This window comes from Rana temporaria, chromosome 2 (genome assembly GCF_905171775.1).
Source record: "Rana temporaria chromosome 2, aRanTem1.1, whole genome shotgun sequence".
Classification (NCBI taxonomy): domain Eukaryota; kingdom Metazoa; phylum Chordata; class Amphibia; order Anura; family Ranidae; genus Rana; species Rana temporaria.
In genome coordinates this window covers 394,537,282-394,551,381 of record NC_053490.1, presented here as the reverse complement: position 1 = coordinate 394,551,381, position 14,100 = coordinate 394,537,282, and the positions used below count along the sequence as shown (strand labels likewise).

At 42.0% G+C, this 14,100-nt stretch overlaps 1 protein-coding gene across 4 annotated transcripts in view; it reads left to right on the top strand.

Moving 5' to 3' along the window:
* Positions 1 to 14,100, top strand: part of KDM6A (lysine demethylase 6A) — a 163,224-nt gene that overhangs the window by 144,775 nt on the left and 4,349 nt on the right. For all 4 annotated transcript variants that reach the window (XM_040338057.1, XM_040338056.1, XM_040338058.1 and 1 more), the window contains 6 exons: positions 7,227 to 7,375; positions 8,342 to 8,456; positions 10,227 to 10,414; positions 10,671 to 10,812; positions 12,551 to 12,677; positions 12,789 to 12,959. In XM_040338057.1, the coding sequence (XP_040193991.1) occupies positions 7,227 to 7,375; positions 8,342 to 8,456; positions 10,227 to 10,414; positions 10,671 to 10,812; positions 12,551 to 12,677; positions 12,789 to 12,959 (892 nt within the window). The remainder of the gene's footprint in view (positions 1 to 7,226; positions 7,376 to 8,341; positions 8,457 to 10,226; positions 10,415 to 10,670; positions 10,813 to 12,550; positions 12,678 to 12,788; positions 12,960 to 14,100) is intronic.

Below are 14,100 nucleotides of genomic sequence, written 5' to 3'. Positions count from 1 at the left end.
AGATCCCTCATTTCCTCAGAATGTGGGTCTCCGCAGCCAAGTCGTCAAATTTAGCTCTTGTAAGGAAGGGTGGAACACTGGACCTTGCGACAGCAGGTCGTGACGAAGCGGAAGCTTCCAAAGTTTTCCTACCGCCATCTTTATGATTTTGGCATACCAGGATCTTCTGGGTCAATAAGATTACAGGAATTCTTTCCTTCTTGATCCTGCAAAGTAGCCTTTGTAAGGGAGCGATCAGCAGAAACGCATAGATCAGTGAAAACTGATTCCACGGAATTATTAGAGCATGCGATCTGTAGGCCAGAGGATTTCTCATCCTGGACACAAAGTTGTCCAACTTCCTGTTGAACCTGGAAGCTAGCAGGTCTACATCAGGGGGCCCCCCATCTCTGGCATATGGCCTGAAAAACATTGGGGTGGAGAAACCACTCTCCTGGTAGTAGTTGCTGGCGACTCAAATAGTCCGCCTGCAAGTTTTCTACCCCTGGAATGAAGATTGCAGAGAGACAAGGAACGTGTTCTTCTACCCATGCCAAAATTCATTTCACCTCTTTCTGGGCGCCCTGACTGTGGATGCCTCCCTGGTGATTGATGTAAGCTACTGCAGTAGCATTGTCTGAATCTGCATCGGGTGGCCCTGTAACCTGTGTCCAGGTTCTGAGGGCTAAGAATACTGCCCGCATCTTTAGTATATCGGTCTTGGCCCAGGTTCCCTGGGCTGAAGCTTCTTCTAACACCGCTCCCCATCCCCTTAGGCTGGCATCCGTAGACACCACCTTTCAGGTGACTGGGAGAAAGGATTTTCATTTCCTCAAGTTATTGGTTCTTAACCACCAACTGAAGCTTTGGCGCACTTGTGGCGACAGGCACATGAGTAGATCCAGAGATTGGATCTTCCTGTTCCAGGCGGCTAAGATACTGCTGTGAAGTAGTCTCGAGTGAAACTGGGCGTAAGGGATAGCCTCGAAGGAGGCCACCATCTTCCCTAGTAGCCTCATGTGAAGGCGAATAGACGGCTTTTTCTTTGCCTTGACCTCGTGGATCAGGTCCTTTAGTGACTTGATCTTTGGTTTTGGCAGGAATACCCTGCCTTGGGCCGTGTCTATGATCATGCCCAAATACTCTACCCTTTTTTGGGCTTGTAGAGAGTATTTTTGTAGATTTACAATCCATCCTAACTGTTCCAGGTATTCTATTGTGGTAAGCACAGCGTGATCTAATCCTGCCACTGACTGATCTATCACAAGTAATCAAAAGAAGAGGAAAGTGCAAATATCCTCACATGCAGTGTACATGTGGATATTTAGTGAATGAAAAAGATGTGCCACGTCCTGTAAGTATTTATAAAGAGATAACTGGGGGCAAGTTGATTGGACTTTTCAGGCACTAGTAACTGGTCAAAGTATAGTCATACAAAGAGTACATTTTCTAAAAAAATATTACAAATTTATTAAGACATATAAGATATGGTACACGTTAAAAGCATTATCTGCCAAACAAGGCAAGACCATCTAGCAAACCAACTGAACAGTGCAAAACCTCCAAACTGTTGACAGGAAATTGTAAATAATCAAAAGTAACGAACAAAATTTTGAAAATGGAGTGAAACACTTTCACATAAAGAGCACCCCATGTGTAGTTTCTTAGTCCTGCGTAGTAATGGAGGTACAGACAGAAGATTGTCTGAGATGTTGAAGTTTGCAAAGTTTGGTTGACTCGACTGGTTTCACGCTTGTTATAGCGCTTCCTCACGGAGTTTCAGTGTGGTAAGAGATAGAATTGGAGGCAGATTACTAATCCAAACATGGATAGCAAAAATTAGGAAAGGTAGAATCCTGATATAGGATTAATTGACCAAGTCCTGGCTGCTGGACGTAGAATAATGTATAATAAGCCCTAAAATAGGGCAAGCAATCTTAGTGGAGAGCAATTGGTGTTTAGCTGAAGAAAGACACCAAAGGATGGCATTCCTGATTTATAGTGTATATATAGAGGAAGACTGGCGGTATGCCTAAATAATAGCCTGCATTGGCTGATAGGCACCAGCTAGTCCTAAGGTAGTAATAGAAAGGAACACCCTCAATCCACAAGTCTCCCGGGAGACTTGGCTGCAGTCTCCCGGGAGACTTGGCTGCAGTCTCCCGGGAGACTTGTGGATTGAGGGTGTTCCTTTCTATTACTACCTTAGGACTATCTGGTGCCTATCAGCCAATGCAGGCTATTATTTAGGCATACCGCCAGTCTTCCTCTATATATACACTATAAATCAGGAATGCCATCCTTTGGTGTCTTTCTTCAGCTAAACACCAATTGCTCTCCACTAAGATTGCTTGCCCTATTTTAGGGCTTATTATACATTATTCTACGTCCAGCAGCCAGGACTTGGTCAATTAATCCTATATCAGGATTCTACCTTTCCTAATTTTTGCTATCCATGTTTGGATTAGTAATCTGCCTCCAATTCTATCTCTAACCACACTGAAACTCTGTGAGGAAGCGCTATAACAAGCGTGAAACCGGTCGAGTCAACCAAACTTTGCAAACTTCAACATCTCAGACAATCTTCTGTCTGTACCTCCATTACTACGCAGGACTAAAACTACACATGGGGTGCTCTTTATGTGAAAGTGTTTCACTCCATTTTCAAAATTTTGTTCGTTACTTTTGATTATTTACAATTTCCTGTCAACAGTTTGGAGGTTTTGCACTGTTCAGTTGGTTTGCTAGATGGTCTTGCCTTGTTTGGCAGATAATGCTTTTAATGTGTACCATATCTTCTATGTCTTAATAAATTTGTAATATTTTTTTAGAAAATTTACTCTTTGTATGACTATACTTTGACCAGTTACTAGTGCCTGAAAAGTCCAATCAACTCGCCCCCAGTTATCTCTTTATTTATCACAAGTAATCACCTAGATAGGCAGTTACTGCTATGCCCTGTACCCTCACATTTGCCAACAGAGGGGCTAGTACCTTTGTTAATACCTGGGGGGTGGTAGCCACCCCAAATGTCACAGCCACAAACTGGAAGTGGCAATGTTCTACCGCGAATCTTAAAAAATCTTTGGTGCGCAGGATGGGATAGGCGCATGTAAATATGCGTCCTTTATGTCTCTACAAGGCGGAGAATTCATGGTGTCGATAGAGGCGACCACTGATCGAATAGTTTCCATTTGGAAATGGCGAATGTTCAGAAACTGATTTAGAGATCTTAGATCCAGGATGGGTCTGACATCTTTATTTGGTTTTGGAATCATAAAGAGGTTTGAATAAAAACCACAGCAGGTGATCCAATCCTTTGAAGGAGGACACTCTTTTTTTTTTGGGTGGATCTTTGGAGAGTCTTGAGCTTCGGAATTGAGAAGATGGGATTTCTCGAAAACCCAGTTTGTATCCTAGGGCAGTGTTTCTCAACCTTTTTCTAGTCGGGGCACCCTTAAAAAGTATTTTCAGTCTTGAGGCACCCCAGTCCAAGGCTTGGTTCACATTACGGTGTGTTGCAGAACACGGGCAAAATCGTGCTCACAGACAAATGCTCTGCTCTTTAGGGGTACCATTAATTCTTAATGGTACCCCCACAGATTGGAAAACGTGGGGTGCTTTTGCTGCAGTGCAATTTAAAAAAAAAAGTTTGGGGACTTGTTTCCCTGCATTTTGTGGGTACGGAAATAATGGACTGCCCTACATACAGCTACACAGATGTGAACCAAGGACTTGTTCACATGTCATAGGGGCGGTAAAACCACATGGTTGAGCTGTTTTTACCACCCCCAACTTCTCCACCTTTAGCTGCAGAGGCAGCAGCTGAGGGTGTTCACATGCTGTGGCTGCAACTGGAGGTATACCGAGGGTGAATAGGGCTGCACTGCAACTACTCCGCAACTGTGTGCATTGCAGAGTTGTGGTGATGCTGCATTTACGGGCCTAAAACAGGTGGTGAGGAAGCAACAAAATGCCTTTTTACCGCCTGTCAAATGCCTCTGAAAAGCGATCTGTGCATGGATTGCTTTTCAGAGGAGCAGCAGTCCTTGCTGCTATCAAACAAGCCCTACAAAAGCCATTCTGATGGTACAGGAATGGGGGGGGGGGGGGGGGGCAGGATTAAAAGTAACATACACACATACATACAGACACACGCTTCCACAAGAGAAAAGCCCTAAGGCTGACGCAGCGCTAAAGGAAATTAGTGAAAATAAAAAATGATTGTGTATCATATGTTGAAAAAAAGAAATTAAATAAATGAAGCAGCTAGCACTAAAGTTAAGCACAAAAACCTCAAAGCAATACATAATACAAAGGAGTACAGAGCTACAATACCCACTCATATAGAAAAATAATGTGGAAAAAAAAAATTATGGATTTATATACCACTTTTTTTCACTTTACGCATGCATACACACATGCTTACACACACATACACACATGTTTACACACACACACACACCTACATGCACACACACACACACACACACACACACATACCTACATGCACTCACATGTGCAGACACACACACAGACACGTGTATAAAGCCATTTTAACCACTTGCTTACTGGGCACATAAACCCCCTTCGTTCCCAGGCGAAATCTCAGCGTCCGGCACTGCGTCGCTTTAACTGACAATTGCGCGGTCGTGCGACGTGGCTCCCAAACAAAATTGGCGTCCTTTTTTCCCCCACAAATAGAGCTTTCTTTTGGTGGTATTTGATCACCTCTGCGGTTTTTATTTTTTGCGCTATAAACAAAAAAAGAGCAACAATTTAAAAAAAATATATATTTTTTTTACTTGTTGCTATAATAAATATCCCAATTTTTTTTTTAAAAAACTATTTTTTTTCTCAGTTAAGGCCGATACGTATTTTTCGACGTATTTTTGTAAAAAAAAATCGCAATAAGCGACTGGTTTGCGCAAAAGTTATAGCGCCTACAAAATGGGGAACAGAATTATGATTTTTTTTATTATTTTTTTTTTTACTAGTAATGGCGGCGATCTGCGATTTTTTATTGGGACTGGGATATTGCGGCGGACGTATCGGACACTTTTGACACAAATTTGGCGCCATTCACATTTATACAGCGATCAGTGCTATAAAAATGCACGAATTACTGTATAAATGTGACTGGCAGTGAAGGGGTTAACACTAGGGGGTGAGGAAGGGGTTAAATGTGTAGCCTGGGTGTGTTATAACTGTGTGGGGGGAGGGGGGTGACTGGGGGAGGGGACCGATGCTGTGTCTCTATGTACAAGAGACACAGATCGGTCTCCTCTCTCCCTGACAGGACGTGGAGCTCTGTGTTTACACACAGAGCTCCACGTCCCTGCTGTCACCTGCCGTGTCACCGACGATCGCGTGTACCCGGCGGACATCGCGGCCGCCAGGTACACGCATCGGGTCTTCGGCGATGCGCCGGGACAGTTTTTACCCGCCGCGCGCCACCCAGTGGCGCGCGCGGGTAATGCACATAACAGGCCGTGTTTAAACGGCCACTTGGCACTTGAGAGCCGCGCTGCGGACGTATTTCGTCTATAGCGCGGATCTCAAGTGGTTAAAATGAATCTAGCTTCTAGCTCAGTACCTTTCCAGATTCCTCATTGAGCCGGGTACTGCACTCTAGGGGGAAGCAGAGAGCACAGCACACTCCTATGCACTTTATTTTCTATTTTGAAGCCGACAGAGCTTCTCACAGTTCGGCAGGAGAGCAGGCTCATCTGACAGCCTTCTCTCCACTGACCCCCCGGCACACCTGAGAACCTCTGACGGCACACCAGTGTGCCGCGGCACACTGGTTGAGAAAGGCTGTCCTAGGGTCACGGAGCTTCGGACCGGGTCACCAGTGCGCCGCTGGCGGCGCGCTCGCGACCCCACGGCTGGGCTTAAGGAATCACGTACAGGTTCGTGATTGTGCCATTCTGCCAGCGGTTATCGGCGTGAATGGGTCCTTAAGTGGTTAAAGGAGACCTCTTCCCTGGGCCTTGTAAAAGACTCTTACAAGGACTTTTAGTGCATAGAGCGAAAACGCTGGACCCCAGAGCCCAGTCCTTCGGAGAGACATTACAGGCGACACCTCGTCCATGAGGTCTGGATACCATCCAGTTTTGGCATAATATAATTAAGCGTCTTGGATGGACCCACAGTGTAGCTCTCTACCCTCATAAAGCTTCTTTAGCACATTTTCCTTGCGTCCAACACCTTAGACACTGGCGAAAAAACAAAGGTGCTTCCCTAATGGGAGGGGTTATATGGAGGGCAACTCTTTGATTGATTGTGCCAGTGTCCAATCACCTCTGGTGACCATGCAACCCATTATGTAATGATTTACGGCTCACTGTCCCATGGTGTAAGATAAAGAAAAGAAAAGATAGTGAGAGTGCTGCAAGGAAGGCAGGGTGGTAAAGAGGCTTGTGCAAGCAATAAGTCATTCAAGCGGGAGAAATTGTAGGATTGATAGGCGATTTAAGTAGATTTATACACAGGCTCTAGGAATCCAGCAAAAACCTGTTACTAACCTTGAAATTTCAAACTGAGCATATGAGGAAAACAAATATAAGTAGAGGCTAACTTCAATAATGTCCTCTTGTCAAAATGTTAAGCAGATTCAGAGCTATGTACAGTTATGTTATGTACTTGGGCTCTGTTCACATATCTGCGAATTGGATGCGTTTAGAACCGTATTCGGTGCACATACCATGTGAGCCAGACAGGCTTGCAATGAAGCCGGTCACACATGTCCGGGACGGCCATGGTCCCTTTAAAAAAAAAAGAGGCGCTTTGCGATTTCAGGACCGGCTCAAGTGCAAATTCAAGTAAAAATTTGCACCTGAATCGGTGAAAAAACTGCACGCGATTCCTTTTAAAAACGAACTGCAAATCTCAGCTGGACATGTGCGAATCTAGCCTGTGCTTTACCCCATGGGTTTTGGTTTTTGCTCCTGGCAGCTAAATTGAATAGTGCGAAGGGGGAAGAGTATGTGCTCCTAGAGAAGGGGGGGATCAAAAAAAGCCTGTTTGCCCTCCATAAGGGTTAACACAGGTTTGTTTGGTACCAGCTCCCAAGGCCAATTTTTGATTGATCGTATTAAATGCTAACCATTCAAAAACAAAATATTTTGTGTCCTTTATCAGTCAACTTGAAAAAAAAAAAAAAAAAACACATTAAGATAAACTTGCATTAGCAAAGTTGTGTTTTTCACATCTCCATTTTAATTTTTAAAATTCTTTCCCCAAAGGTGGAAATTACAGCTACATGAATTGACCAAACTTCCAGCATTTGCACGTGTGGTATCGGCCGGAAATCTCCTGAGTCATGTTGGTCACACCATATTAGGAATGAACACCGTACAGTTATATATGAAGGTACCAGGCAGCAGAACACCAGGTTTGTGCTATAACTTGGTTTCAGAAACGGCGGTTAAAACTTTGCTATAGAATTTTTTTTTTCTGAAATCATTAAAATTTTGAACTGTATAAAGAAAAACAGTTTTTACCATCTGATTGGCAGTTGTAGGATATTGTATCAGGTAGCCATGGATTATTGTAGAAAAATTTGCATTCAAGTGATGCCCTTTGTTGGCCAACTTAAAGCAGTAATAAAATATAACTAAATGCAAAAGTTTTATATATATATTATATATATATATATATATATATATATATATTATATATATATATAATTTTTTTTTAAGAAAACCAGTTGGACCATTACCCATTAGAACACCAATTAAGTTGCTGCTGTATGTGCCCCTGTTAACCACTTAAGCCCCGGAACATTTGGCTGGCCAAAGACCAGAGCACGGTCGTGCGATGTGACTCCCAAACAAAATTCACGTACTTTTTTCCCCCACAAATAGAGCTTTCTTTTGGTGGTATTTGAGGACCTCTGCGGTTTAAATTTTTTGCTCTATAGAAAAAAAAAATTGAGCCACAATTTTGAAAATAAAAAAACAATTTCTCATGTCCCTCTGTCTGTGACACAATGTCACATATAGGACAGCTATCTTATCTTCACCATTGGCTCCTCTTTTTCTCTCTCTCTCTCTGTCTCTGTCTCTGTCTCTGTCTCTGTCTCTGTCTCTGTCTCTGTCTCTGTCTCTGTCTCTGTCTCTGTCTCTGTCTCTGTCTCTGTCTCTGTCTCTCTCTCTGTCTCTCTCTCTCTCTCTCTCTCTCTCTCTCTCTCTCTCTCTCTCTCTCTCTCTCTCTCTCTCTCTCTCTCTCTCTCTCTCTCTCTCTCTCTCTCTCTCTCTCTCTCTCATATTTTAGTGCTGATATATTGCTACTCAACTTTTAAATGATACTGTTTATTTAAAAAGCTAACAAGTATATAATTGTTGTCCCCTTCTTTTAGGTCATCAAGAGAACAATAATTTTTGTTCTGTGAATATAAATATTGGGCCTGGAGATTGTGAATGGTTTGTGGTCCCAGAGTCGTACTGGTGTGTGATGAATGACTTTTGTGAAAAGTAAGTATTAACACTTGAAACGCAGTGACAATAAAAGTAATGTGCTGATGAAGAAATACAGAGGCTGCCATTGCCGACTACATACAGAAATCCGTAGCTATCTGGCTGCATTGCCTATTTGATAGTGCTGACCACTGGCTGTTCAGGCATCAAGTGCTGCATTATGAAAGCCATGGTCATGTGCTCCCTATATCTGGGAGGTACTAGAACTATCTGTGTGCCAACAGGTGAACAGAGGTAGTGGAGGAAAGTCTAGAAGAAAAACACAAGTATCAATGTTTGACAGTTTGGAAACAGAACCGGGTTGCTGAACCGCCGGCAAAGTATAGGCTTACATGTAAAAGGTGTTGTAAGGCTGGTCACACACATTAAAGTGGTACTGTAGTTGGTTTTGCACGACAGTGCAAGGTGTTTTTTCACCTTAATGCATAGGATGCGTCAATCACTTCATGGATGGAGACACGCTGTCCATCAATCTCCACTGTCCACATTGCAGGTCAACTTGAAGGCGGCTTACCTCGGCCAAAAAATCCAATTAAGTTCAAGTCTTTTTGAATTGTGTATGTATGTAAAGGCAGTGTGTTCCTGTTTTCAAAAAGTAATGAGAAAAATTTGACTAAAGGATATATAACCTGAAACAATGTCACAGCCTGCAGCCCTACCCCCTTCATTGAATCTGGGGGTTGGTGTGGCTATTTGTGATTCTGTCTCCACAGCCACATCATTTAATGACAAGATATTTGAATGAGTTCCATCTGCCTACAGCCTTTTGCTATACATACAATTACTGCCAAGATATAGTGTGTGATGATAGAAGGCTGGTGCAACCTCAAATATGCCAACACTCTAAATGCCTCTAGGCTACAAAATTAAAAGAACCCTGTACTAGTAATATGTAGCTGTTCTCGTCCAATCCATCTTTTACAATGACTAGTTCTCAGGTTGTTGTGCTGATCCAAATACTTCCGAGTCACTGATCCAGAACAAGTATGCAAATCATGAGTTCTGACATGTTGACCCAATAAGAGCGTGTAGCTATTGAAATCACTCAGAAGATTTTAAAGTGGTTGTAAAGGCACAAGATTATTTACATTCTATGCATGAAGGCAAAAGAAAAATTTGTGTGCACAAGCCCCTCTAATACCTATCTGAGCCCCCTCTCGATACAGCAATGTCCACGAGAGCCTAGTCTCTACGGAGACTTGCACACCTGATTGGCTTTTGGCAGCAGCTGCTTGCTGTGGGGGCACCCAGCAGAAGGGAGAGTTGCCAGGTGCACCGGCGTGGGACCCGAGAAGAGAAGCCAGGCTGCTCTGTGCAAAACCATTCCACAGAGCAGGTAAATATAACATGTTTGCTGTTTTAAAGAAATAAAAACAAGACTTTATTATCCCTTTTAAGACATTTGTCAGGCAGCAAGTATTTCAGAAGACTGGCATTGGCAGCCTTTGTATTTCTCAAGACAGGATTCCTTTAGCTTTTTTAGCGGTTTTGTCATTGACTTGCATGATTAGTAATAAAATAGACTGTATTTATTGGTGTATAACACTCACTTTTTTTACCCTGAAAATAGAGGGTAAAACTGTGCCTGTGTGTTATACGCAGGGGGCTGTGGAAAGTTTTTTTCCTGAAATTTCCCTCTTAAAGTTAGGGTGCGTGTTATACGCCGATAAATACAGTAATTTGCAATAGATAATTTGTGCTGCTGATTATTTGTTTTTGTTTTGAATTGGTGGTTTATGACTTAACCTTTATCTATGTGTTTTGCAGAAATAATATAAATTATCTTTTGGGATCTTGGTGGCCCAACCTTGAAGACTTGCATGAAGCAAATGTTCCAGTTTACAGGTTTATTCAAAGACCGGGGGATTTAGTTTGGATAAATGCTGGAACAGTCCATTGGGTTCAGGCAATCGGCTGGTGTAATAACATTGCATGGAATGTTGGTCCTCTTACAGGTTTGTACAGTTTTCACATGAGGCTAATCTATTCATGTAAATTAAATTGTATAAATATTTATCTAGATTTAACTTTACTGCACCAGTCCATCCCAATTAGTTTGTCTGGATTGTATTTTCTGACGTGGGTACAATTGATGTGTTTACTTATAATTAGTAGCTCACTAAATACTTTCACTGTCAAATGGTCAATTCCCACATTGCATTGTGATTTTGATGCCATTTGTATGATTTGGTAATTTTTATTTTTTTTCAGCTTACCAGTATAAGCTAGCTGTGGAAAGGTACGAATGGAATAAATTGCAGTGTGTAAAATCTATAGTACCAATGGTTCATCTCTCCTGGAACATGGCAAGGAACATCAAAGTGTCTGATCCAAAACTCTTTGAAATGATTAAGTAAGTTGTTGGCGCTTTCTTTCAGTGTATTTATGTATTTGCCTTTTTCATTCTGTAGTTGTGCATACTAGTTTAATTACAGACCTGAATCGTTTTAGCTTTATAAATTGTGCTATAAGTGAAACGCATAACTTGGAAAACATTTACATTTCCTATTTTTAAAAATGGCTTAGTGTGTGTTCAAGTGCTGTGTCATTTGGCCCCCTGTATAACTGACCACAGTTTATCATGGCTGCAGAGCCCTGATGACATGGTCAGTTTATGTGCCTCCTTCAACCTCAGCCCTGCTCTTTCCTTCCCCCCCCCCCCTCCTCCCTGCCTGTCAGCTCCAGAAACTGCCCACCCTCCCCTCCTGCTGCTTTAAAAACTATAATCTATTCCATCCCCTCCTATTATATAACAATGTGTCCCAGTTTCTGATCTACATAAAAAAGAAGCTGATTTGTACCTTGCATCAGAGCGTCTCTGGGCACTCATGTGACCGCTCAGCTCTCTCTCCTCTTCTCCCTGGCTGACATCAGCGTGAGTCGTCAGCCCCTTGCACTATTACTGACAGCCGGGGCTAGGAGAAAGACGAGGAGTCTCGTGAGTGCCAGGAGGACGCTCTGATATAAGGTAGAAAGTGGCATTTTTTTTTTTATATAGACCAGACACACATTTTGTTATAAGAGGGGATAGGATGAATATATTATAGTGGCTTAACCACTTTAACAAATTGTCTTTCTAGTTATCAATTCTGAATCATTTCAGTGCATTTACCACTCCCACACCTGTATACCCCTCATGGACTAGAGCAATTCTTAAATTTCAGCTTTAATCCCATTAGATTGGTAACACTTTTAACCATGTAAATTGTCTTGGCAAAAATTCCTAATCGCTCAGTACAAGATATTCATGACTACTGGGGTTATACTGCCATCTTCAGGTGAATGGACACTGGGCAAAAAAGCATGAGTTCCCCACCCAGGCATAAAGCCTCCCAGCTGAGCTAAGCCCCAGTTGTTGTTTTTTTAGACCTTCTGGCCATGCAGCATGGACTGCCGAGTGCCTCTGTAGTGGAGAGTGTGGCAGTATTTCCTTTAGAAGGTGCTCCCTGTACATTTGGGGTAGTGCTGGCTGATATTTACATGCAGAGAGAGACAGTGGATATAAAAAGTCTACACAACTGTTAAAATCTGAAATTTCAGAACTTTTTCCACCTTTTCAATGTGACCTATAAACTGTGTACAACTCAATTAGGGAGGGGTGGGTTAAAAATAAAAAAAACTAATGTGGTTGCATAAGTGCATATAATGAGGCTGTAGCTGCATTCAGAATTTAGCAATCACATTCAAACTCATGTTAAAGCGGTTGTAAACCCTTGAAAAAATGTTTTAGAAAATAAACACCTGCAAGACAAAGCCGTAATGAGCTAGTATGACTAGCATACTAGCTCATTATGCATTACTTGCCTTAAAATCAAAGCCGTCCTTGTCCCGTCCGTCCCCGCCAATCCCCCCCCCCCCCCCCCCCCCCCCCCCCGGTCGCAGACATCTCTTCACAGATGCCCGGAAGGTTACTTCCGGGTATCGCCGCTCCGGCGCTGTGATTGGCCGGAGTAGCGATGACGTCACTTCTGCACATGCGCGCGGGAGCAGTCAAATACGGCATTGCAGTTTTTATGAATGGGGATTTTACTGCGCCTGCAATGTAATTTTTTTATATTCTTAAAGGTCAAAAATTGTTTTGTCTTATTTAGGTACTGCTTACTGAGGACATTGAAGCAGTGCCAGGCTTTAAGAGAAGCTCTTATAGCCACAGGCAAGGAGGTTGTATGGCATGGACGAACAAAAGAGGAACCTGCACATTACTGTAACATCTGTGAGGTTGGTTACTAATCAGTTCAGTAGTAGACATCTATACTTTTATTCTAATATTTCCTAGAGTAAAAAAAAAAATATATGGTTTATGTAACTAATTGTTTTTTTTATCTACAGGTGGAAGTACTCAATTTGCTTTTTATTACAAAAGAAAGCAATTCTCGGAAGACCTATATAGTTCATTGCCATGACTGTGCACGAAAAACGAATCCAGATCTGGAAAACTTTGTGGTGCTAGAACAGTACAAAATTGAGGAACTAATGCAAATTTATGATTTATTTACATTAGTAAGTATTTTATTTCAGTAGTAACTGTAATTGCACAACAGTTAAAATGATTTTACTGTTTGTGTGAGATATTTTCAGAATAAGAATTGTGAATCCTCTTTTCTAGTGCTATCGCATATACTATTTAAATCCAAGCTCAGTTTTCTTAGTGTTTTTTGAAGAGCCTCAATTTAAAAAAAAAAAACTCTATTTTTATCACATACCCTTGTTTAATACCTAGTTATGTCATCACTAGACGTAAACTTGCTTGTGTTTGAATCCTGGTTCAAATCTACATGAGAAAACCTGCCAGGAAGCTCTCACTTTTCTGTGCCCAATCGACTGTGGCCCAGGTATTCCACATCCCTACAGCCACGCACCTACATGCGCCCCTTGTAAACATGCAGCTTGGGAAAAGCGCAAGCTGCAGATTGGCCCAGTGCAAGAAACCGCTTCTTTCGGAGCTCATTCACATGCGTTAAGGCTAGGCTCTGAACACATTCACTCACCCAGGCAGATCCCTAATCATCACTGGGTCTGACAAGTTTGACCAAAACCTTGTATTCAGTATAACTGTAAATGTCACTACTACTATTGGGATATCATTAAGATGTATCAGTAATAGTGTCCAAGCATCAGCTAGCTTCTGTAAAGAAAACCATTTTATTTTTATACAAAAGCCATTTAAAGACACATAAACAAACCATATAGGTCTCACCCGATTCCTACATCTGGGGTCCACCCATCAGTAGGCTGAGTCTGTTTTCAAGCAAAAAAGCTAGTTGGCGTGTTCCTACTCCCATACACTCATCCATTTATAATAATCCGGGTAATTCTGTTATTCTTATACAACTTGCTTACACTGTGGAACGCTGTATTAAGCAGGAAAAAGTATCTGAGAAAAAAGAGTTAATACTGGATGTTCACCAGCCATGAAATGTGTCAGGCTTTATTTGTCTTTCTGTAGCTTCTAATAAGTACTGTGACAATTTTACAGTAAGTAGTTTTCACTACAGGAGAGGATACTGTACAATTGTGTAAGACTGAAGTCTGCTTACACCTCAAATTCTGAGGTAGGACTATAGCCATTGGCGAACATGTAAAGAATTTTAACCACTTGACCTCCAGAAGATTGCATGGTCTTAAAACACTGTACCACAAA